The sequence below is a fragment of the Thermobia domestica genome, chromosome 10, assembly GCF_964235325.1.
Source record: "Thermobia domestica chromosome 10, izTheDome1.hap1.1, whole genome shotgun sequence".
NCBI lineage: Eukaryota > Metazoa > Arthropoda > Insecta > Zygentoma > Lepismatidae > Thermobia > Thermobia domestica.
In genome coordinates, this window is record NC_137463.1 from 227716944 (window position 1) to 227740598 (window position 23655).

Sequence of the window (23655 nt, forward strand, 5' to 3'; positions counted from 1 at the left end):
ACTTTCATGTTAACTCGTATCTTAACGTTAACATCTTCATAGCTTTACAGCGAAAAAACGAAAAAATCTTTGTCATGTTCATTTGTTGCTGTTCTGTATCTCATTTTTCTTTAAAATCGTTGGGTTTTGGAACGTTTGAAGCAAACAAGTTCTTTCTTGCTGACGGTTCTTATTACATATTACATTGAATGAAAGAAATTGATCCAAGGGATCGATCGGGTCTAGGTCAAAACCCCCACAGCCAAAACCCCCACACTCAAGAAATGTCAAAACACCCACACAAACGGTCATAACCCCCACACAAATGGACAAATCTCCCAAACGCACGAACGGTCAAAACCCCCACAGCCAAAACCCCCACACTCAAGAAATGTCAAAACGCCCACACGATCGGTCATAACCCCCACACAAATGGACAAATCTCCCAAACGCACGAACGGTCAAAACCCCCACAGCCAAAACCCCCACACTCAAGAAATGTCAAAACGCCCACACAATCGGTCATAACCCCCACACAAATGGACAAAACAGCCACACATAGCAACGGTCAAAATCCCCACATAAATGGACAAAACTCCCACAAAATCGGACAAATCCCCCACACTCTGAAATGATCGTCATTTCATGTCTTTGTTGCGGCTCTTTATGACGCCCAAGAAGAATAGTTGCAACATCAGTTTAAGTGGAATAAAAAATGGTATTATAAAGTACAAGGGCAATACATGAGTATGGGGGTTTTGTCAATTGGTGTGGCAGTAGTGACTATTTCTGCATGTGGGAGTTTTGTCCATTTGTGTGGGGGTTTTGTCCATTTATGTGGGGATTGTGACCGTTGCTATGTGTGGCTGTTTTGTCCATTTGTGTGGGAGTTATGACCGACTACCAGTGTGGGGGTTTTGGCTGTGGGGGTTATGACCGTTCGTGTATTTGGGGGATTTGTCCATTTGTGTGGGGGTTATGACCGATCGTGTGGGCGTTTTGACATTTCTTGAGTGTGGGGGTTTTGGCTGTGGGGGTTTTGACCGTTCGTGCGTTTGGGAGATTTGTCCATTTGTGTGGGGGTTATGACCGTTTGTGTGGGCGTTTTGACATTTCTTGAGTGTGGGGGTTTTGGCTGTGGGGGTTTTGACCGGTTCCCGATCGATCATGTTTCAGATATTTTATGGGTTTGAAATGCTAACTTAAACGCAAATTCGGTGGCCTAGTCGATAGAGGGTTAACTTCTGGTTCCGAAGTTTCTGCGTTCAAACAATGGGTGTGCGATAAGGGTTATGTTGTAAACACCGAGTAGGGCGGGTTTTCTCGGAGTTCTCCCGTTTCCTCTCACATTCGCATTCCTTTCGTTTTTACATTATTAATTCTGTAATTTTCGTTTGTGAAACTCAAACTAATGATTTAATATGAACTATAAATATTAAACAACTAGCTTTCATTCGTGAAGAACAATACGCCACCTTCGGGAATTGTGAAACTACGAATTTTGCAATTTTGATTTTTTACTCTTATAAATAATGTTCCGGAACACGATTTTATTTTTCTCGGAAACAAGTTGCTCTGTGCTCGCTTTCTGGCATGCGAATTAATTTACTTTTGCGAAAGTATTTTTGCTGGAGAATATAAGTTTGTAATTACTCATGTGCGGACCTAACATTTAATGCAAAGTAATAAAGTCATTATTACAAGAAATTCCAAATGAATAAATGGCAGTCTGAGAATGAGTATATATGCTTCATTTGTATGTATTAAGCACGCGATCGTTTCGTTGTTTACGTATTCAACGTTTTCATTTATTATCTTAGAAGCTTACAGTCCTTAAACGTATAGACTAAACGCAAAAACTGACCGTACCAAAAAGGAAAGGACGTAGCAAATGCGGGTTGATTTGATGCAGTGGGTCGAGGCAGCTTATGCGACAAAGGAAGAAAAAATATATTATACAATCATCAACAACAGGCTTTTATTTATGACATCATATTGTTGTATAGAATGTCGGTCAAGAAGCGTTAGAGAAGATGTGTGTGTGTGTGGGGGGGGGGGGGTGAGGTAGAGGTAGAAGTAACAGCTTTCTGATAAATGCATTGCGCAATTTTTTAACATCACTCCTGATTAGCGTGGTTATTTAAGTTATAGATGCAGAATCGAAAGTGAAGTTGTGTTCGGTGTTCATTGTATCCAGTGTTCCTGTGCAGATAACAAGCATATCAGTTTCCTTCCAAGACTACACTCAATCTTTATTGATTGTTAGAAAGTACTTTATCTTGGACTTAGGAAATACTAAATTAAGTGACAAAGGGCGTATCCGCTTGCAATGATGTGAACAGACTTCGGGAGAGATGGCTGAAATTCATAGTATTTCCGCCAGAATTCAGATGAATAAAATGGAACAAAGCAGTATAGTTGAATAAATATGCTGTTCCCAAGGAGTCACTAGACATTCCATGCCTCACAGAGCAAGAAAGTTCATGACTTACTGTTAACGTGTCAGGTCTCCATTTGCTTGGATCACAGCGTGTACTCTCCTGGAAAACTTTTCGACTAGTTGCTCATAAATATCACGCGTTATGGCCTCTATTTCCTTTACCAAGGTGGTATTCAGTGCTGCCGGCTAATTGGAACGATTGGAATTCATCCAACAGATGTTCGATGAGTTCAGATTGGGACTTAAAGCAAGCTAGTTTAGTTGTTGCACAGAATTATTGCCATACTATCTGCTGATCGGTGGCAGGGAACAGTATCATCATGATAAGAACATTGGTCCATCCCGTAGAACTGCCATAGTGTGAGAAGCACTGAATGGTCCAACATGTTCAGATACTGTGCACTATTCATGCTACCAGGGACATGAACAGTGGACTCAGCCCATACTAGCAGATAGTACCCCAAACCATAACACCACAACAATAGAATTTCACTGTTGCCATGACACAGTTAGTTGAGAAGTTTCCTTGGGTTGACACCACACCCAGACTCCCATCTTGCTGGATGTCTTGATTCATCACTCCAAAGTCCACTGTACATGTTTAATGGTCGTTACGTGATGTTGGTTGAACCGCCTGATACGTTCGAGTTACTTTAGCCTTGCTGTTCTTCCATAGAATCCGAGGTCGTGCAGCTCTTTTCTGACAGTATACAGAGAAACAGATGTGCCCTTCGCAGTTTGGAACTCCTGATGGATGACGTAATCCGGTTGACGACAATTTGGGCGTACAACCCATTACAGCGTCCTCTTGTCCCGGTCCATCATTGTCGTGGAATGTCCGGCACGTTTCGTGGCACTGGTGATACCTGCAATTGTCCACTTCTTTTATGACGCCGCCAACTGTTGACTTTGGGTTAGATTTGCCTGTGATGACCCATTGTAACAAATTACATCCGATGATAACGCCCTATCGAAGTTACTCAGTTCGTTTCTGTGCGCCCTCCTGACGTAAACTGAACTCCAATTAACACTCATGATTACTGGATAGCCTACTTTCATTAGACCTCGTGCATGCATGCTCAGGAAGGACGAGGTAACTCAATGTATCAACAAGAGTGTCCGTTTACTTCTTGGGAAGTAGCATATAGCAAAGCATATAGCACAGCAAACAATACATGCTGTGTTATTTATTTGTAGAATGATTCACATAAAGCAGAACATGAATTTTCTGTTAGAAGTTTTATTATTAGTGACATTAGTCACTAGATCACTTGCTCAGGGTTAGCTTTGATTTCTTTCTTTCTTTCTTGTAGGTTTGTCAGCAAGAACCGAAATCACATTTAAGTGCAACAAAAATACAACTGGTCATGAAGAACCAAAATTTATCTCTCAGGATGGCGAAGTGTACAAATTTCAGTTTGAAACCATCTTGGCGTGTCCTCCAATCCCTATGGAGTGTTTGGTAAGTTTTAACATCATAGGAGTATCTATGTTTAAATTTTGAATATGTTATTTTAATCAGTTTTCGTATGATCGTAGGGTAGTATTGGCTTTGCAGAAAGTTTTGAATGTTGTTTGTTTACGTATTTAAATTTTTCATATGTAACTCTTATTTATTTGTTTTGTGTAAATTACAAAGTTCCTTTGTAACATTGAAGTTATATAATACATGGAATTTCAGCTTAACCAAGTCACTTGTGGCCAGCGGTGCGTCATATATATATATATATATATATATATATATATATATATATATATATATATATATATATATATATATATATATATATATGTGTGTGTGTGTGTGTGTGTGGGTGTGGGTGTGGGTGTGGGTGTGTCAGTCATCACATTTACAGAGAGTCTCATACACACTAGAAGTAATATATGCATCCTTTAATAAACTCTGGTAAGTACAGCTAAGGAGATCACGGAAAACTGTGACATTCAAGAATGAATCTATGCTGCCAGTTGAAGCGATCAATATTATATAGTCTTATGTTGGTTGTTGTTCTGTTGTGTCCGTTGTTATAGGAAAAGTTTATTGCAGCGGAAGAGAGGCAAGGAGAGGAGACGAGGAGAGGGAATGCTTCATACCGCTTTTAAATTGAACGCACTGTACATTTGGGAAAATGAGGAAAAATTCTCCATCTGTTAAGAAACAGAAGTATCGCTGAAAGATCTGTTCGTATGGGCGTGCACTGCAAAATATGTGTAGTGTTTATGTGACAGTTTTCCTCCCAATTACAAGTCATGCCTCTATAAGAGTTTTTATTCGCTTAGTGACTATTAAGAGTAGAGGTAACCCAATAACTTAAGAACATGAATCATTCTTATTAAATACTGAAAATGTAGACAAAACTAGCCAATCATGAACAGTTTATGAATTTCGTGGGGAAAAAGTGTGGATTAATTGTCTGACGTGTAATCGTACGGACTTTCTAATCGAAGTTTGATTATAACGACTGTATCAGTTGAAGACATCGACTGAAGATTGCTTTGAAATTGATGGAGGTATTTTCTGTGCTAAATGTGTACTAGCTGAGAATAATTCCGGTCCGTTATGAAGAAGCGACTAAAAAGTTGGGAGTAAAAGAAAAGTTCGTGTCCGTATCTGACTGTCCATGAACGAGAGGGCTCTCTTCTATAATAATCATATTTTACCGGAACAAAAAAGTGACCGGATTATGGAGGTGTCCGCTGTTGAGAGTTGTTCATTAAGGGAGGTTTGACTGTATTGTTGTTACTGCTCGTCTAGCACAATATCTATCATGTATAGTGTTGTGTGTACACCGTTAACATGATATTATATGTGTGATTGAAAATTTTAGAATATATGGTTGTAGTTCTAATAGTAGGTAAATGGAAAATAAGGCACTATCATAGTAACCACATACGTTACAAGGTACATTATAAGCTATTTCAAATAGGCAAGAAAAGAAATAGGAAAAAAAGCAGGAAAAGAATGAAGTTAAAGACAGTAGTTATAAAGCATCCAGGTAGGCGATATGTTCCAGCATGGCGCCCACCAGGACGCCTCATTTCTTGTTTTTTCCTCTGCTATCCGGTGGTAGGAACGAAACGATCGGTGTCAAATGTAGAAGTAGGAGGGAAGAAAATAGAACAGATAACTGGTTTTGGTACCTAGGTAATATTATTAGAGATTATATAAAGTGCACACGTGAAATGAAAGCAAGGTTAAGAATGACGAAAGAAGCCTTTAGGAGGAAACATATTATTTTGTGGGATCTTGAATAAAGAGTTGAGAAAAAAAGACTCATTAAATGCTTGGTGTGGAGTATGTACTGTATGAGTCAGAAACATGAACATTACGCAAAAATGATGAAAGATGACTGGAAGCTTTCGAAATGTGAGTGTGGAGAAGAATGGAGAGAATTAGCTGGGTCGAGCGGAAAACGAATAAGAGGGTTAGAAATGGAGGGAGAGAAAAGAACATTTTTAAATATTATTAAGAAGAGAAAGAGGTATGGTTGGAACATTGGCTAAAAAGAACTGTATCATGAGGGACGTGCTAAAGGGTATGGTGGCATGAAAGAGAGGGAGGGAGCGAAGAAGACTACAATTAATGGACGATATCAAAATAGAGAAATCGTACGTGAAGACGAACAGGTTAGTGGAAGACTGTGGAACATGGAAGCTTCTCAGTTTCTTCAAGTGACCTGCCAATAATGGCAAAATACCTATGATGATGATGATCGGGTGGAGGTATTTAACGAAAGTTCGTATAATGTACGTTTTTTGTATTATTTTTTCTTTACTTTTTCTTACTAGCTTGTGCTTTAGTTCTTGTTATGATGCAACGTAAATGATCTTTGTGAAATGTTGAACTATTAATAGAACTTCATCCTGTTAAATATTTTATTTTATTCAAGTTAATTACGTGCTAAATACGGATATTTTGTTAATTAATGTATTTCTATTCTGTATTCTTTATTACTTCTTTTAGGTCACTGACAAAAATGGCAGTACGTACGATCTAAGTCAGCTTCATCTAACAGATAGGAATTGGGAAACTGTTGACACAAGGCCAATGCATACGGATCTCTTGTACCATATAAATGTGTGCGGTCCGTTGAATGCCAAAAAAGATTACAAATGTCCAGGTAAGTGGTAAATTGTATGAGCATTAGTAATACGGTTCGTAATATAGAACTTTTTGTTTTTTCTTAGAAGCGTAATTTACCTTTTCAGCATTGCAGCATGTGAGACTGACCTGTAAACATAAGATCCAAATACAGAGCCGGGAAAAAAGTTCTGGATTTTGAGGAAAAAGTACTCTGCCACTGTTCATTAGTTAATTGGTTGATTTGAAACTTACGTTCCTTTTAGCACCGAAACTAGAAAAAGTTAGGAAAGGAGTTGCAGAGAATTGTGTATAAACATCATATAAACGAACTTCTCGCCGCTACCTAGTTAAACTCCTCGATAGGGGATCTGTTGACCCAAAGACACTATCTGATCCAATTGGAGAAAGATTAACTGCATGTGAAGAATTACCTGTAGTTTCTTCCCAATCGATTGAAGTCCAGTTGATCGAAACAATGACTAATTTCAACGATTGGGAAGAAACGAAGAAACTGATCAACAACACCTAGTAGACATTTGTCGAGCTGCTCTCTGTAATGACACATATTCACCGAACCTATCAAAGAAAACCTCTGGGCTAATTGTACAATCTCGTTGATTAATAACTTCAAGATAACTGTATCTTCACGAAAGTACCCTTGCACTTGAAGAAATGTTACGTTGGCTGGTTCAGAACCTGATTCTATTTGACTTGATTTTCAGTTTAGCATCCCTCTCAGCAGTGAGGCTATATGAGACGTGGACCAATGGCTTAACGTGAGATCCGAACCACATGAGCTCCTGCTGGGAATCGAACCTGGGTCATCCATACCAAAGGCGCGTACATTAATTACATTAGCCACGAGGAAGCTCAGTACATTATTCGAGTCTACGTGCCTATGTGCTTCGAAATTAAATTACACATCGTGATGTGACAGATCCATATACTTGGGGAAGATTGTTAAATTAGCCTAATTTCTTCCAGAAGACATGAAACAAGTTTTCTACCCATTCTTACGTTAATGGCTATTTCTCTTATTTTGAAAACTCCTTTCACCCATGACAATGGACAAAAGCAGCGACATTAGGACATTGGGATGGAGACGTATCAAGAAATGCCGACAACAGACAAAAAGAGACTTACACCATTCCCAAAATCAACTTTATAGCAGTCAATTACTACGACACGATCGATTGGTTTTCCACCTAGATAACGGAACAGTAACTAAGTTGGTAACGACGGACTAGCTTCAGGAAAACATCAAGAACACAGCCAAGACCGATTACAACATTCCATCATTCCCGTATCATGTTAAAACCTTTGAGAGGATCATACTTGTAGTAACAGAGACTTCGAAACCAGTTTGTGGACTCGAAAGAAGAGACAGTCACATTCCAGCAAAACTGGCCTCTCGTCAGAGTATGTCAGTATTTGAAGCGAAACATAATTATGTTATGTGAAGACGAACAAGCTTTCTAAGAATAAATAACAACGGGTTAGGGTAGGTGGGAGGAAATTGAATTGCAGCTATCTTCTCGTGGTTGTTTTTAAGTGATTTCTGAGTATTACAGGATAAATCCGAAATCAGCTAAGAATTGTAAGAACGATTCGATAAGAGTTACTAATCTATTTTTGTTTTATGAATTTAGAGGGGTATGGAGAAATGATATGCCATTGATAAAAAGGCTGCTTTTAAACGACGTGTGACAAAAAAACAAAAATTTACACAAAACAACGTTTCTGTGCATAATGTTCGAGTCTTTGTAGCTTTCCAACGTAAAAATGAATAAAAAAGATACAAATTTTCACGTTAAAAGCATTAAAACATATATGAGCCCTACCGTAAAAAGCAATTTCCTCGTCAATATTCATTACAAGCAAGAAAAATGACGAAAATGCGACCCGTGACGTGCTTGCTGAGTGCCTTCTGCCACTGAAAACTTTGACCTTCTTGAGGCAGAAAAAGGAGTTGACCAAAAGTCTGCAATTTTGCATGAAAACTACCCTAATCCAACGATTTTTCCGCAACTTGTTCAAACGAAATTCTGATTTTCTTTTCCGACCCACCCTAATAAATAAGAATAAAAGTTCGTCACAATCAAACAGTTATAAATCACTTGTGCTGGTGGCTGAGTGATGAGATTTGAAAACTGTAAGTAATTCTGAAAGTTATTAACAATGAAAATTATATGAAATTACAATAAAAGAATACGATGTCAACAATGGAAAAAGAGAAATAATGAATATTAATTCATAACTAAAATGTTAATTACCTCTTTCTAACCAAACAAGTTCTTGTTACTTGCATGTTTACAAATGTTAAAATCTTACGTCATATTTATATGCGCATATCCTGAACATGAGTATGAAAAAAATGGGCTCGAGAAAACATGTCGCTCCTCGAAACTTGCCCCGCGGGGCATGGCCCATGTTGACCCCATTCATAATTGCGCCCCTGGCTGGCAGTAGATATCTTCCTTATTGTGGTTTAATAGAACCATTGTAAGTGAATGATACTGCGCATATCCGTGAAAAATACAACATTACTTTTCTATCGAGTTCGGCAAAGACATATTTTTGGCAAATTTCATGTCAAAAGAGTAGTAAATAAGAACAATGAAACGAAAATAAAACTTTCTTGTTCATTTTGCAACATTTTGTTTTACTCATTCCAATTTTCATATTTATAATTCTTTTCCTATGAAATTTACCACAAATATACATTTCCCGATTATACACATAGTATCAGTATTAAAAGTACCCTGCAAAATCATTGTTAAATTATATTCTTACAAGAAGACAGTTCTAGATATGCGACGATCATTTTGAACATGACTGTACATATTCTCTCTCACTTGTTTAGTGAGATGTAATATATTATTTACTTTTTAGTATTGAAAAATGAAAGGCTTATCTGATTTATTTATATCAGTTATGTATACCGGAACCTTCGGCCCACTATACATTATGTGTTAAAATCGAGGTGATTTAAAAGCTCAAATTGTTTACATTTAACAAATGTATATTTTTGAATTTGCCCATGAACTACCCCAAACTCCATACTATATTATTTTATGCAATTATTCAAGGACTTCATTATACAGGCAAACGATAGTGCCGGTAGTAATATCTATTAGCTTTAGGCAGGCAAATGATAGCACTGGTAGTGATATCTATTAGCATTAGGCAAGCAAGTGATAGAGTTGGTAGTGATATCTATTAGCTTTAGGCAAGGAAGCGATAGAGCTGGTAGTAATATCTATTAACTTTAGACAGGGAAGTTATAGCGTTGGTAGTAATATCTCTTAGCTTTAGGCAGGCAAGCAATAGCGCAGGTTGTGGCATCTATTAACTTTAAGTAGGCAAGGATAGCGCTGGTAATGATATCTATTAGCTTTAGGCAGGCAAGCGATAGCACTGGTAGTAGTATCTATTAGGTTTAGCGTGACATACATACTGAGACGTTTGGTGTTTATTATTAAAATAGATAACGTTGTTTCATCTGTTAATTTAATACACTGAGTACGTTTATTTTACCAATTTTTAAATAACCATTTATTGACTCTTGTAATATTTTATTTTGTTGTTGTTTGGCATATTTTTGAGATAGATATTCTCTCTTTCTTATTCAAGGAGGAAATGTTGGTGCTTGTCAGACGAGCGTAATTTCAAATATTTCTTATAGTCTGGGCTACGTACAAGAAGGACCAAAATTTGTTGACAATAAACTGACAATAACTTACAAAGGTAAGAATTTATATAAATAAATGATTTTGAAAGAAATAAGAATAAAGAAAAGTCAATGGCATAAACACCTTCGTAAGTTATAATCAAAAACTTAACTAGTAAGCATCCATATTTTATAAATAACAAAACAGTTTTTCAACAAATAGCCTCCGTCATTGTCAACAGTGTTTTGAAGAAATTTATATTGCAATCACAACATTTATATTGCAACCTTGAACACACCTGACCTGACGTTTCAATGCATAAAAACATTTTATCAATTGTATGTGTGTAAAATAAAGTAAAATTTAAAAAAAAGAAAGAAAAAAAACATAAGAATAGCAGAAAATGTCTTTTTCAAATAATGTATGCGCCAAAATATACAGTACTTAAACTCGTGTATCTCGGACACGCATGAACAATACCACAGCGACTGGGTGCATGCTCCAAACACTTTTACCACGCATACCGTAGTGAATCAGTATGCTAAAAGTTTATTAGTTCTGTGCAGGAGAAATAAATTCAAAGATGACAAGCTACTCTCTTTTGTTTGTTTGTTTATCTGGATGACTATTGTTCGCCTTTTCATTTCAGTACTGTACGAGGTGTGATCAAAAAATACGGTAAATAATTTTATTAGAAACAAAGTAACTTACATGAAAGTTGATTTAATCTCTTTTAAAGTACTGGTCTTTGTTAGCAATGCACTTATTCCAACGTTAAATCCATGACTGGAAGCATTTCTGGAAAACTTCTTTTGGAAGGGTGTTCAGCTGCTCTGTCGTGGCCCACTCAGTGTCAGGAATGGTGTCGAAACGTTTTCCTTTCAGCACATATATCTGGAGAGCACAACGAATGTGGACAGACAGAAATATTTTTTCAGCTAAAAACTCACGGATCAAAAGCAAGGTGTGGCACAACGCGTTTTCGTGGTGAAGAAGGGAGCCATTTTGCCCATTTATTTGGCTGATAAAATGCTGTTCACAGACCCATACGAAATGTTTAGTTCCCGGAAAGTTCTCAAATAGTCAATTGCTGTTTGAACAAATCATTTGTGCCACTTTTTATGCGTTTTCATCTGTTTCCGACATCGAAGGATGTCTCGCTCTTTGCTCGTTTTCAACGACTCCTTGCCACTTTTGAATCTCTTATACCACTTGTAAACAGTGTTCAATGCCACCGTTTCATCGCATATACTGATTTTGACATTTCGTGAGCTTCTTTGGCACATTTTTGCAGCTTAGAACAAAACTTAATGTTGTCGCGCGACAGACTCTTAACACGTCCTCACTCTTCTACCTCTGAAAGCTAACTAACATGTCACAACTTGTTCAAACTCGACACTGACTGTACCAAAAGTTTAGGCTGCCGGGCTTACTAATTGAAATTGATACAGGATCGATAGATGGCACTCTGCAACTACATTCACCTTACTTTTTGATTACTCCTTGTGTATTTTGGCACATACTGTAAAAATTAATCGGTTAACACCAAACTTATCCAGCGATAATGTCCAATCGAGAGAGAGTAATCTGGTGCGTATCTTCAAATTCCTTTGAAGTAGTTCATATAAAACACGAATAATTAACATGAGAATACTAATAACTATCTTATTAGTAAAAAAAAAAAAAAAAAAAAAAAAAAAAAAAAAAAAAAAAAAAAAAAAAAAAGTGTTCTGAATTAGCTTGCTAGTTAAGTTTTTGATTATTATTGAATTATGTGGCTATTGATCTCTATAAGTAAATCTTCATTCAAAGAGATACGAAGAAGTCTAAGAATCCATATCTAGATATATATTTTTTAAAAGAGCTCTTATTTAGGTTTTTGGTTAATGAGTAAATATGTAATGATATTTACCGGTATTTGCGAATTTCGCCCTTTGTTTAATTAATTTTGTAGCAATAAATCTCACATAAGCTGTTTATTTTATTAAAATATAGTTGGTGTTTTGAACATAATGTAGTATCTCAAAATTATTTGTTTTGTTGCGATGTAATGAGGACGTTAGGTGCGAAGGTATTTGTTCCCATCACGATAAAGCCAATGGCTGACATATGCTGTATAGTAAATATGCCGAATATAACTTGTAAAAGGGAGTTTATAAGTACTACAAAACAAGAGATTAACACTAAAAACATCTTCAAAAATTGAAACAGATTGCTAAAAGAAAGGCTAAAGGCTAAAAGAATAAAATAAATAAAAAGTAAAATATATAATAGAAAAATAATTTTAAAAATAGCAATAATAATAAGACATAACAGGGAATTCTAAAAACGGAAACTTCAGAAAACTTTAACTACAGTACGACGTCGATAATCCGAACGTCTAAAATCTGAAACGTCAAAAATCCGAACGCTGTCCCTAGAATCTTTTTACATTTTGTCTTAGCGCTAGCGTTAAACAAACAATAGGGTAGTTCGTCGGCGTTGTGTGAAGTCAGTGTTTTTACAGAAGCTTATTCATATGTAACTGTCATACATATTTTTATTTTTATTTTCCCTTAGGCCTATACAAGTTAAGTTTTAAGTCTGAGTTACAAGCACAGTGTAATTTAGTGTACGAGCAGGTTTTTCAGAAACATTAAATGTAAGTAGCCCTATGTACGGTATTGTAATTACTGTATGTACTGTATAACCACTGTATCGATAAAAAAGCATGCCGTATAGTATATTTAAGCCTAAATGGCATTTTTTTGGTCATGTTCGAAAATCCGAACAATTTGAAAATCCGAACTACCTGTGGTCCCAATTAGTTCGGATTTTCGACTTCCTACTGTATTTCAATTGCACAAATAAATATAATGCGTTCACAAAAACCAGGGTTATCTCTCGAGACCTGACTAATATCATGAGTTAATCCAAAACATTCTCCCAGTTTTGAATAATCTGGACATTCTGCTTAAACAGTGATGGACAAACTACGACACACGGGCCAAACGCGACCCCCTGAAAAATTCTATTCGGCTCGCGACACAATTCCTAATCTGTCGAATGAGAAGAAGAGTAATGTTACGTCGAAAAAAGGTGTATTAGAATAAACTGACAAGTGAGCATTTAATTAATTAATTAATTAATTAATTCGAGTTTGTTATTCCAGTTCCAATCAGATCGTGAGGAAATTCAGTCAGTAATACTTGTTAGTATTACAGAAATTTTGCAAAATGTACTTTGTCAGTATTGTTGATTTTAATAATTATATTATTCCAACTAAAGTTTTTCTTTTTTCCTTTGACCCCCTCCTAAATACGTTTGCCCATCACTGGACTAGAATGTGACGAATACTCCATAGGACTATACAGTCTTCTCAATACGGACAGTTAGCACCAAGCACTAAATAAAAATGTGTGAGATGAGAGTGTCAGATACTAATCGAGCCAGGATCATTTCATCTTGTAGACTAATATTTGCAACATCCGCCAATTGCTCAGAGTAGGTTCCACTGTGTGAAGCTTATTTCCGTTGACCTGGTCCCAGCAAAATTATTCATTACATGTTATTAATTGCTTTAGTTATACTTAATGTACTTATAGTAAGTTTAATACATCCTTGACTTAAAATAATTACCTTTAAGATTTCGACTTCAGAAATATTGCTCGATTGATCAATAATACATTTGGTGGTTGGAAAATATTATATAAACGATTTATCTTCAAGTTTCTGTGATCCCAAAGTGACTCTAACATAGATAAGGTATAGAGTTGTATAGAGTAAGATAACACATATGAAATATCGGCCGTGAGAAATTGATGCTCAGTTGAACAATTAAAAATGGAATTTTAAATCAGAAGTATAAATTTAGGCTCACCCAGTGGCACAAGTGAAATTTTACAATAGAATGCGTAGGATATAAACTAATAGTAACATGTGCTATTCAATCTTGGTTCTTTTAACACGCTTGCACTACGTGTTCTTGCCAAAAGGAATGAGAATCACGACACAATACACGCATTTTTCTTTTTCAAATTTGCATGGAATCTTTTTGTTAAATTTTCGTGAGCGTGGTAAGGGTACTATAGTGTGTCGTGATTCTGATGTTTTGTGCATCCATAGCTTGTACAGACTATTTTCCAATGAACTGGACACCATTATTGACTAAGATGTTTATGACAATTCGCATAAGAAACATGCATAGATCTGTAAGACAGTTTGTAACTGTAGCACTTGTTGTTTCGAAGAGGATATGCCATTTAATATCTAGAGTACATATCACATACAGTTCATAAGTATCTTCCATCATACTTGCCTCGTTGATAGCAGTCAGCTGATAATAAACATCGTACATTTCTCGCTTACACACTTCGCATGAAACATTTTGCAGGGTGATTATCGATTTCTATTTTCATGCAAACTTCATAGTCGTATATGTAAGTATTCATCTGAGTTTTTGCAGTGGTGCAACTCAATGTTAAATACTTAAGTATTCACATAAACTGTCATGGCAGAAACACTCCATCCGGAAATAAAAATAAGCAATGTGCTATTTTAGTTTCTCCACATTTCACAATAACTGACAACACAAATTAAGGAAGCTTAAATTAGAACGAAATTCAGCACTAATACTAGTGGGTATATAAGAACCTGATTCTAACTTATGAAATGGTCATTGATTTTTAGTTCAACGTCACGCGTTTATATCCTTTAGGCTAAAGGAGACGAATTATTAATGAAGGTGAATGATCGTGAAATATTTTTTTTTTTGTGTTCTCCCATCTGGAATTGAACTCGGAACTACTTGCACTAAAAACACACGTACTCACTACTATACCAGTGGGGAGGGCTGATTCTAACCTCGACGCACACATACGTGGCTGTCTCAGTACACTCGTGAATTAAGCACAGTAGGAATGGGGCATGAATAGCATAAAATGCAAAGCAAATTCAATATACAGATACTTATCAATTTAGTTGGATTACTTGAGAAAAATATCACTTACCAGATTAATATAGCGTTAGACCATATTTCACCCTACGACTAGCTCTGATGCGACGTGAAATAGTCATAAAGGTCGTGAATAGGATCAAATGGAATATTACACTATTTCGCGTCCAGTGCATACCTCATTTCCGTGAGAGAGGATGGAGTTGGAAACATACTCCAGATTCAGGTCTCAAAAACGGACCACACATATTCAATTATGTTGTAGCCCGGAGAGGTTGTTCAGCTTCATTCCGATGTTCCTCAAACCACATCACAACAGTTCCAGCTGTGTGAATAGAAACATAAACATCTTGGCATATGGCTTCACTGCCCGGAAAAAAGTCTAAACCATAGGATGAATATCATTCCCTAAAATGTCGAAATAAGGGTCAGTGACGCGGCTGATGAAAGTCAGCACAGGACTAACTGAAAACAGGAGATTTCGTCACACAGCATCACCAGAGCCACCGCTACGTTTCATCGTTAGGCTAAGACACTGCGGATCATAATCATCTTTGGGTGTCGGCCACATAAGTACGACTCATTGTTTGAAATAAAGTGGGTGATAACTCATCCGACTATATCACATGTTTCCAGTCATCAGCGGCCCATGTTGCATGTTCGCGGCACTGTTAGCGTCATGCTAAATCATTATGGTCTCGTATCAGCGGTTTCTCCCTGTGTAATCTATAACTTAAAACACAGAACTATTTAAAACATAAGTCACACAGTAAATATCCAAACGATGACGCACTGAGTAAAATAGCTTTTAAGCTCATGATTTTACTGAGATGTGTTTTCTACAGATTCTATATGTCACTATATTTTTACGTCTCAATTCGTTGTATATGCCTTATATCTCTACAAATCACTCATAACAGCTTTTTTTTAATCTCTATAACAACCATAAAGAACAAAATACACTCGTTGTCCGAGTGAAAAATAAATAACGGCAGTCTGTTTTAAAAGAAAAAAGACAAGCAATTCGATAATAACTACTACATTTCTTTTCTTTTTTCTTTCTGGTTTGTGCCAGATTTAAAAACACTTTTTGCCCTGAAGATTAAAGCGTAATCGTTACAAACCCGAGTCCATATTTCCATGTCATTTAACTCTCGCCGGACAGTGATTGTCGACACAGGCTGTGGGAGGACTGCTTGTGTTTCTGCGTCACTTGCACCACAGCCGCACAACACGTCTGAGTGATAATTCGCGGGACCTGACACTGAAGGTCTTCTTCCGACCAGTGTTCCTCTTCGTTTCTGTGGTTTTACCGTGAATTTCGTAGGCCGCCATCACCTGCGATACCGTCCCTCACGACACACCCAACACATTTGCCACTTTCATCACGCTCGCACCTTATAACCGAATACCAACAATTTGTTCTCTTTGGAAATCAGAGATGTCGTTTATTTTACCCTAATGTCCAAACACTGTTACATGCTAAATTAAGGTAAACCAGAAAATATAGTTAGCACTAAATATTGTCATTTTATTAGAGATGCAAAAAAGCCGGCTTTTTTGAATCGATGGTTTTTTTCACATAAAAAGCCGGCTTTTTTGGAAAAAAACCGAGAATTTTGGAAATTTTGGCTTTTTTCATTTTCATGATTTTTCTATCCAAATAGCTTTCTTATAGTATATTCTATAGTTAGATAAGATTTCCACGACCTGAATGCCATATTTAGCTCTGTAATTCACCATCAAGATGGATGGAGCACATATTTTACGAATTAAAGCTAACATGAAGAATGTAGTATTTGAGGGCAATTTTATAGGTTATTTAACTTTATTTTAACTTTTGAGTTATCGACATTTTTTTCCTTCTCTAGATCATTTTAGTTTGTCATCCGTGTTTCATTTCTAAGAGCTTAGTACTCCAGCTTCTAGCACGAAAGTTAAACTTACGTTTTTCTATATATCCGTCAAAGCATACGTTTTTCAATATGTCCGTCAAACCGTATTTGCACATTTCTGTTATACTGTAGTTGTGCAATGATTTAGCAATAATTTTCCAGATACAACCTTGAATACCAATTTATACAAATAATCAATAGCGGATTTAGAAAAGTACTTTGGGAGGGGTTTCTCTGATTGTTTCGTTTTCTAAAAAGTCCTAATTTTATTTGGGAGGTGCTTGAAGTTTATGAGTATAGGCATAACTAATATTTCGTTTCGTTTATATGTTTAGCAATAATCTTCCGGATACAACCTTGAAGATCATTTTATACTGAGAATCAGTGGCGAATTTAAAAAAGTGTTTTGGGAGGCGTTTTCTTACTACTGATGTTTAGTTTTTCTAAACATTCGTAATTTTTATTTGACGGGAGCTTAAAGTTTATGAGTAAAGGCATAACTAATAGATATTTCGTTCGTTTTAGACATTCCACAACTTTGGAGAACAGGCTTCAGTCAGAAAGACCGATCCTCTAACCTTCGCAAAACCGTCACTGCTGGTAATTAGTAATAATAACGATTTAAAAACAATAAGAAAGGAAGTCGGCCAACTCCTACACTCCTAGTCGGCCAGTACACTCACTATTTCTACATTCTCAGATGGAATGAAGGAAGGCTTTGTCAGAATGGTCGAATGCTGGGTTGAATCCTGGACTTCCCGATAGAAGCGCAAAAGCCAACCACTCAGTCACGTTTGTTGTGCAGTTGTATTTAGCTTAACTTAAATATATTCCGTAGTCTTTTTTTTTCTTTTTTGTTCCGTAATGATATGTTGAATCCCTCTTGTTAAAAATTCAGAAAACTTGAGGACTGGGTAAACCGTGATGGTGGTCAAGGGCGCCCATGTTGTGGTTTCCAAGGAGGGGAAGTATAAGCGACGTTTCAAAAATAGTTTCAAATTTTGCTGTAACTAATGTAAAAATCCTATTGGATTTTCAATATTCTGAAGTACATTTTCCTCTAGGGTGGGCAAGCGTTCCCTTAACCCCCCTGATGGGCGTCCTTGATGGTGGTTATAAAAAACTTGACTGTAGAATTTCAAGAATATAGAACCATGTGCAGCCTTTAATTGTATCATACAAATCTAAGTATTTCTCTTATGTTTTATTTTAATTTTATTTTGTTTCAAAAAGAGGGTATGGAATATTTTGAAGTAAAAATACTACATACAATTTTGCTAGTTATTTGTGTATTTTTTGAAAGAAGTTTTTACTCTTAGGCAGTGGCGGCTCGTACTGTCATTAACAAAGCGTGCTACAATATATATATATATATATATATATATATATATATATATATATATATATATATATATATATATATATATATATGTAATTTGTGTGTGTGTGTGTATTTACCCACTGAAGTCTGAAGTTGATATCCATCCTTCGATTCTTAATGCTGGCAAACTTTTCTATCACCCTGGAGTTGAAATCTAGCATGTTGTTGATCAAACTTTTTTCTATCGAGAGCATGGCAAGGGCAGTTAACCTTCCTGACCTACGGAAATTCCTTACGAATGTCTTAATTCTTTTTAGAGACGAAAAGCATCTTTCAGGCTCTGCTGTGGACATTGGTATGGTCACTATTATTTGCAAAAGGGTTGTTATTTCGCTAAAATTGTCCTGTAAATTGTTTTTAAAGATAAGCTGACCAGTGGTGGCGTAAGGCAAACTGGGGCCCGGGGCCAGTGAAGTAGGTTGGGGCCCCTTTTCAAACAATCGTAATTGATACACTTCTATTTTTGACATTCATTTACATAAGCATTCTTTCTGTTTGCTGTAGAGAGTGATTCCCGAAGCTTATAGTTTGTTTAGATTATACGGAAATCCAGCACTGATTAACTTTATTAGACAGATATTTCTGTTGTTTCATCGGTTATTTGGTGTAATATTGATTGACAATTAATTGCGTGTACATTTAGGGAAGGTGTGGATTATAAACCTCGACGGCCCTTGTATGGCTCGTGCTAACAAGGTTTCTTAGTAACTATTTTTTACCTACCGTCGGGGCCTCCACAAAGTGGGGCCCGGGGCCGTGGCACCGCTCGCCCCGCCCTTACGCCACCACTGAAGCTGACAGAACCAAAAGCTCAGTTCGAAGGCACTGCTTACCTAACATTGGGTAGCTTTCAACCGCGGTGTCCAGAAATGTTTCGGAAAAATAACTAAAATTTGCAGAATCCAGAAGTTTGGCGGCATCCAAATGGCTTGTTTTCTCAAATCGGTTTCGCGCATCCGCAGAAATGCGATCACATACTCCTTTGGCATTGGGTACTCTGCAAGATATAATCCGCCCACATTTGTTTTCACCAAATGTTGGAAGAAACATATCACTGTCCTAATATTGTCTGTGTCATTCCGAATTTTCTCAATGGCTTCAATGAAATATTTAAGTGTTGTTTGTACTTTAATGGTAGGCCTGCACTGAATTTGATTATATAAAATATTCACATGCGGCATTATTTTGTGAAAGAATTCTAACCAAAACATGAATTCCCTGTGTTGGATTTTTCTAGTTCTGAAAAACACTCTTTCGAAACATTTTAATTTTCATAGATGGAATTGACGGTTCGTGACTTGAAATTCCATCGAGTAGCTGACCCACTCGGAATACGTCGTACAGCCACTTTTTCCAAAACAGATACAAGCTGAGGGGAGCAGGAGGAGAAATGTGGAAAATCCTGAAAGACTACAGGAAAAAAAACCTTGTCGATTGATTTTGAGATGCAGTTCTTCCCATTATCAAATTTAATTGGTTAACAATGGACGTAGTGTCCCAAAAGAAAGTGTTCTTTAATTTTAGATTGTACGCCATTAATTGATCCCTTATTACCGATGCCCCATTAAATGTGTGCGCTATTATTTTGCTACGATCTGAATCTGTGTCAAAAATATTCAATTCATTTAATATACACTCCCGACAATTCTGGGCTCCCGGACCTTTAGGATTAAAGAAAATAGAAAAGAGGAGAAAAGACAGAACTGAGCAGCGAGCGCCGCCAGTAAGCAGAAGAAAGCGAGAAAGAGGAATACTTGGCGCTTGCGCAGAATGTCTTCGGGCTCAACCTAACACAGCACGGTGGAAGCTATTCTGGGTGTAAAAAAAGGAAAGTAGACAAGGCATATTGAGATCTTTGCTCCATGCTAGAGATATATTTGTTGAGTAGGCTTGTATAGTTCAAGCGGGCTCCATTCAGTACAGCCCGCTCGGTTCGTTAGTACAACTTCCACACTGCTGAAGGCGCTGATAATCGCGCTCCACGCTTGAAAAAGAAGATTGTCATGGGAAAGTTCTGTATTTTATTAATTGATGAACAGTTTAAACAAATGAATAGATGAAAATTTTTTGAACTATAATTAGTCTAACACAAATACACAAACATAGGAAGCGTGCTGTAGCCCGGTAGCCCTACGTCAGAAACCGCTACTGCTCTTAGGGTTGGCTCGTTTACACCAGCTGTTTTTTTTTTTTTTTAAATAACTGGTTTAAACTAAAAAAATTAAAAGAACAAAAATGCGAATCGTGTGAACTTCATAGTGACGTTTCACATGTCAAACCATCTGCATTAGTCTTATTTCCTTTTCACCTTTTAATCAAGGTGTCCCATGTTTAATTGTCGGTCGAACCACAACCCTTCTTTCATGTGTAAACCAAGTACTCTTTCGGATGTCACTTTAAGCGAAAGTCTTCTCCTTGATAACCTCGGTATTACGTAAGGATGTTAAGCCTAAACATACAAAACGAAACCAAATTATATATTTCTGCATGCCTGTTGTTTTATAAAGAAGCGAAGGTTGCTTAAATATATTGATTAAAATTGGTAAAATTTATCGATTGCCTACTTAGCTTCCAACATTAGCTTGGATTGGACTTTCAATGATACCTACATACTAAATTTGTAATTTAATACCTCAGTTTTAGAAAAATAAGCACACTGCTGAACAAGACTGCACTTATTTAATATAAAAACACATTTACACGTGACGTTTCGATCTTCTATCCAAGATCCTCATCAGACGTACACTCACGTCTGATGAGGATCTTGGATAGAAGATCGAAACGTCACGTGTAAATGTGTTTTTATATTAAATAAGTGCAGTCTTGTTCAGCAGTGTGTTTATTTTTCTGATTTTATTCGCAAGACGTTGACTATGATTGTGTGTCACTCAGTTTTAGCGTACTGATTATAATGCGTTGACCTTTAAATTTTACATGCAAATTAAATTTTACAGGATTTTCCCGTTATTGTTTTACATTTAAAAAAATGACGGATTTTCCCGATGGCTAGGGCGGGAGTTTCTCAAGTTAAGAAATTTACTGACCGGACTTCTTTAAGCTTATGGGACCTCTTCCAGCATAACCCCGTTGTTGAATAATAACACCAAGGCGAAACAAACTTATTTCTGTGAATATGTAATACAAATACATAAAGCAAAATATCTAAATCAAAAAACCTGGTTTAAACTGCCCCCCCAAAACTGGTTTTTGGCATTTTCAGAAACAGCCATTGTTCTTGCCAACTCTGCTTACTTTTGTATATAGGAGGTTAAAATGTGTTTATTATATACATTGGTTAATCCTTTGGAATTCATAATGTAAAAATGTTGAAGTAAAATTGTTTAAAATATCTTTTCGAAATTCATGGTTTACTTTCGAGGTTTTATATCATTATTGGCATCAACCACTAATTAAATGACTTTCTGTGTTATAGAGAAGCGAAACAAAGTCTGCTTTATCGATTTAAAGCAGAATTTTGAAAAAAGCCCAAAATTTCACAAGCAAAAAAGCAAAGCAGAAAAAACCGAGTTTTTTTTCCAAAAAAGCCGGTTTTTTCCGAGCCCTTGCATCTCTACATTTTATAACATCTTAACAGTTTCGTGTCTTATGACTGTGTGGAGTGTGGCGATCTTTGTGCAACCAGATCATTCTTGGTGTCCCACGTATGTCTCTGATGACGTCATAGCTATTTAGTGTCTGCGTTGATTGGCCAAAGCAGACGATAAGAGTTCCTAGCCGGATGTACGTACGAAGAGTATGAGACCAAAGTAAAGAAAATACTCCCATGGTACTCTTCCAAGAAACCAAAGAACTTGTACTAGTGAAAAACTTTTGTTTCTTACGGTTTAATTTCCAATTTTGCTCATAAGAATATTGTGATAGAATAAAGTTTACCACAATTTTCATTATATTTTGTGGAAAACAATAATATGCATAGCGTATGATAACTTATATGGCTGTGTATACTGTGCACTTTCTACATTTCACCACTAACAAATATATTACTGATCTGTAGAAAAGATTTATGAAGAATGCCAAGAAAGAAGTATGAAGGCAAAACTGACATCCTGCGGTTTAGATGAAGCAAACTTGTAAAGATTCGACAAGAGTGAATTTCCGGGAAGAGTGAAAAGTTTTATGGCTTTAGCTCTATGATGTAATACATTCTAGCACTCTTGAAGTTGGTGCTCAGTCACACGTGAACTCTATGCATGGCTGTTCAGGGAACGGACTGAATAGCATAGTTGTTAACGCATTAGCACGGTAAGTCGGAGACCTGGGTTCAATTTTTAGTTCAGTCATGCATATATATAGTATGTAATGGAATTAAAATAATGTTTCCTTAGTCATTTGGAAACTAAAGATTTCTAAAAAGAATGCAAGGTATAGTTCGAATAATCTGCAAATTTTTTTAACTGGACATTTGTAATATCTTGTATTTCAAGTGAATAGTTGCTCCAATATGATTTTGTTTTCTGTTAATTTAGGTGGCGCACCTTGTCGTGGAGCGAAATACGTACGCACAACAAGTATAGAATTCTTTTGTTCGCACTCTTTAGATGAGTTGTCATTTGAAGAGGAATCCGAGGATTGTGTTTATTCATTTACCTGGTACACTCCGGCAGGCTGTCCTATTAAGGTAAAGAATTTAATATTTATGTTTCTGGTAGATTAGTATTTAATGTTTTGTAATGGTATTTGTGGAGTAAAATTACAGAATTAAATAACTGACTTAATAATATTTTGTATTAACGTGTGGAATGTCTTGAAAGGGCACCCAAATTCCAGACATAGAATTGTAAGACCAAAAATAATGATTAAAAAATAAATAAATAATAAAATAAAAATTGTCTGAAAATTGTGAAGGTAATCAACAGTAAAACCATATACAATGAAGAAAACAGTATATATGACGTTTCTGATCACTAGACATCGGATTTTTATGAACTTAAAATTCATGAAATATGCATGCAATTATGCTGTTAAATGTGTTGAACTATGCACTTAATGTGCACTAACGATACAATAAAAAAGAGCATTTTCAAAAATGAAGTAAAGTTGTGACAAAATTTTAAAGTGAAATGTAACATCGGGGTTATTTTTATGACAGTTATTCATATACTCCTAACTTTTTAAAACACAAATTATGAGATTAAAATAAACACAGTGAAATGAGAACATGATCTGAAGATTTTCTTCACAGTTATATTTTAAAGTACATTTACTTTATACGAAATAATATGAGTTTCACTTTTCTACACGTTTCCACTGT

At 36.3% G+C, this 23655-nt stretch overlaps 1 protein-coding gene across 1 annotated transcript in view; it reads left to right on the plus strand.

The window, feature by feature from the left end:
- The window catches only part of Lerp (lysosomal enzyme receptor protein), a 502993-nt gene that overhangs the window by 94414 nt on the left and 384924 nt on the right, over positions 1-23655 (plus strand). Inside the window, exons 5-8 of the mRNA XM_081729164.1 lie at positions 3733-3881; positions 6384-6540; positions 10137-10250; positions 22871-23022. Of these exons, the coding sequence (XP_081585290.1) occupies positions 3733-3881; positions 6384-6540; positions 10137-10250; positions 22871-23022 (572 nt within the window). The remainder of the gene's footprint in view (positions 1-3732; positions 3882-6383; positions 6541-10136; positions 10251-22870; positions 23023-23655) is intronic.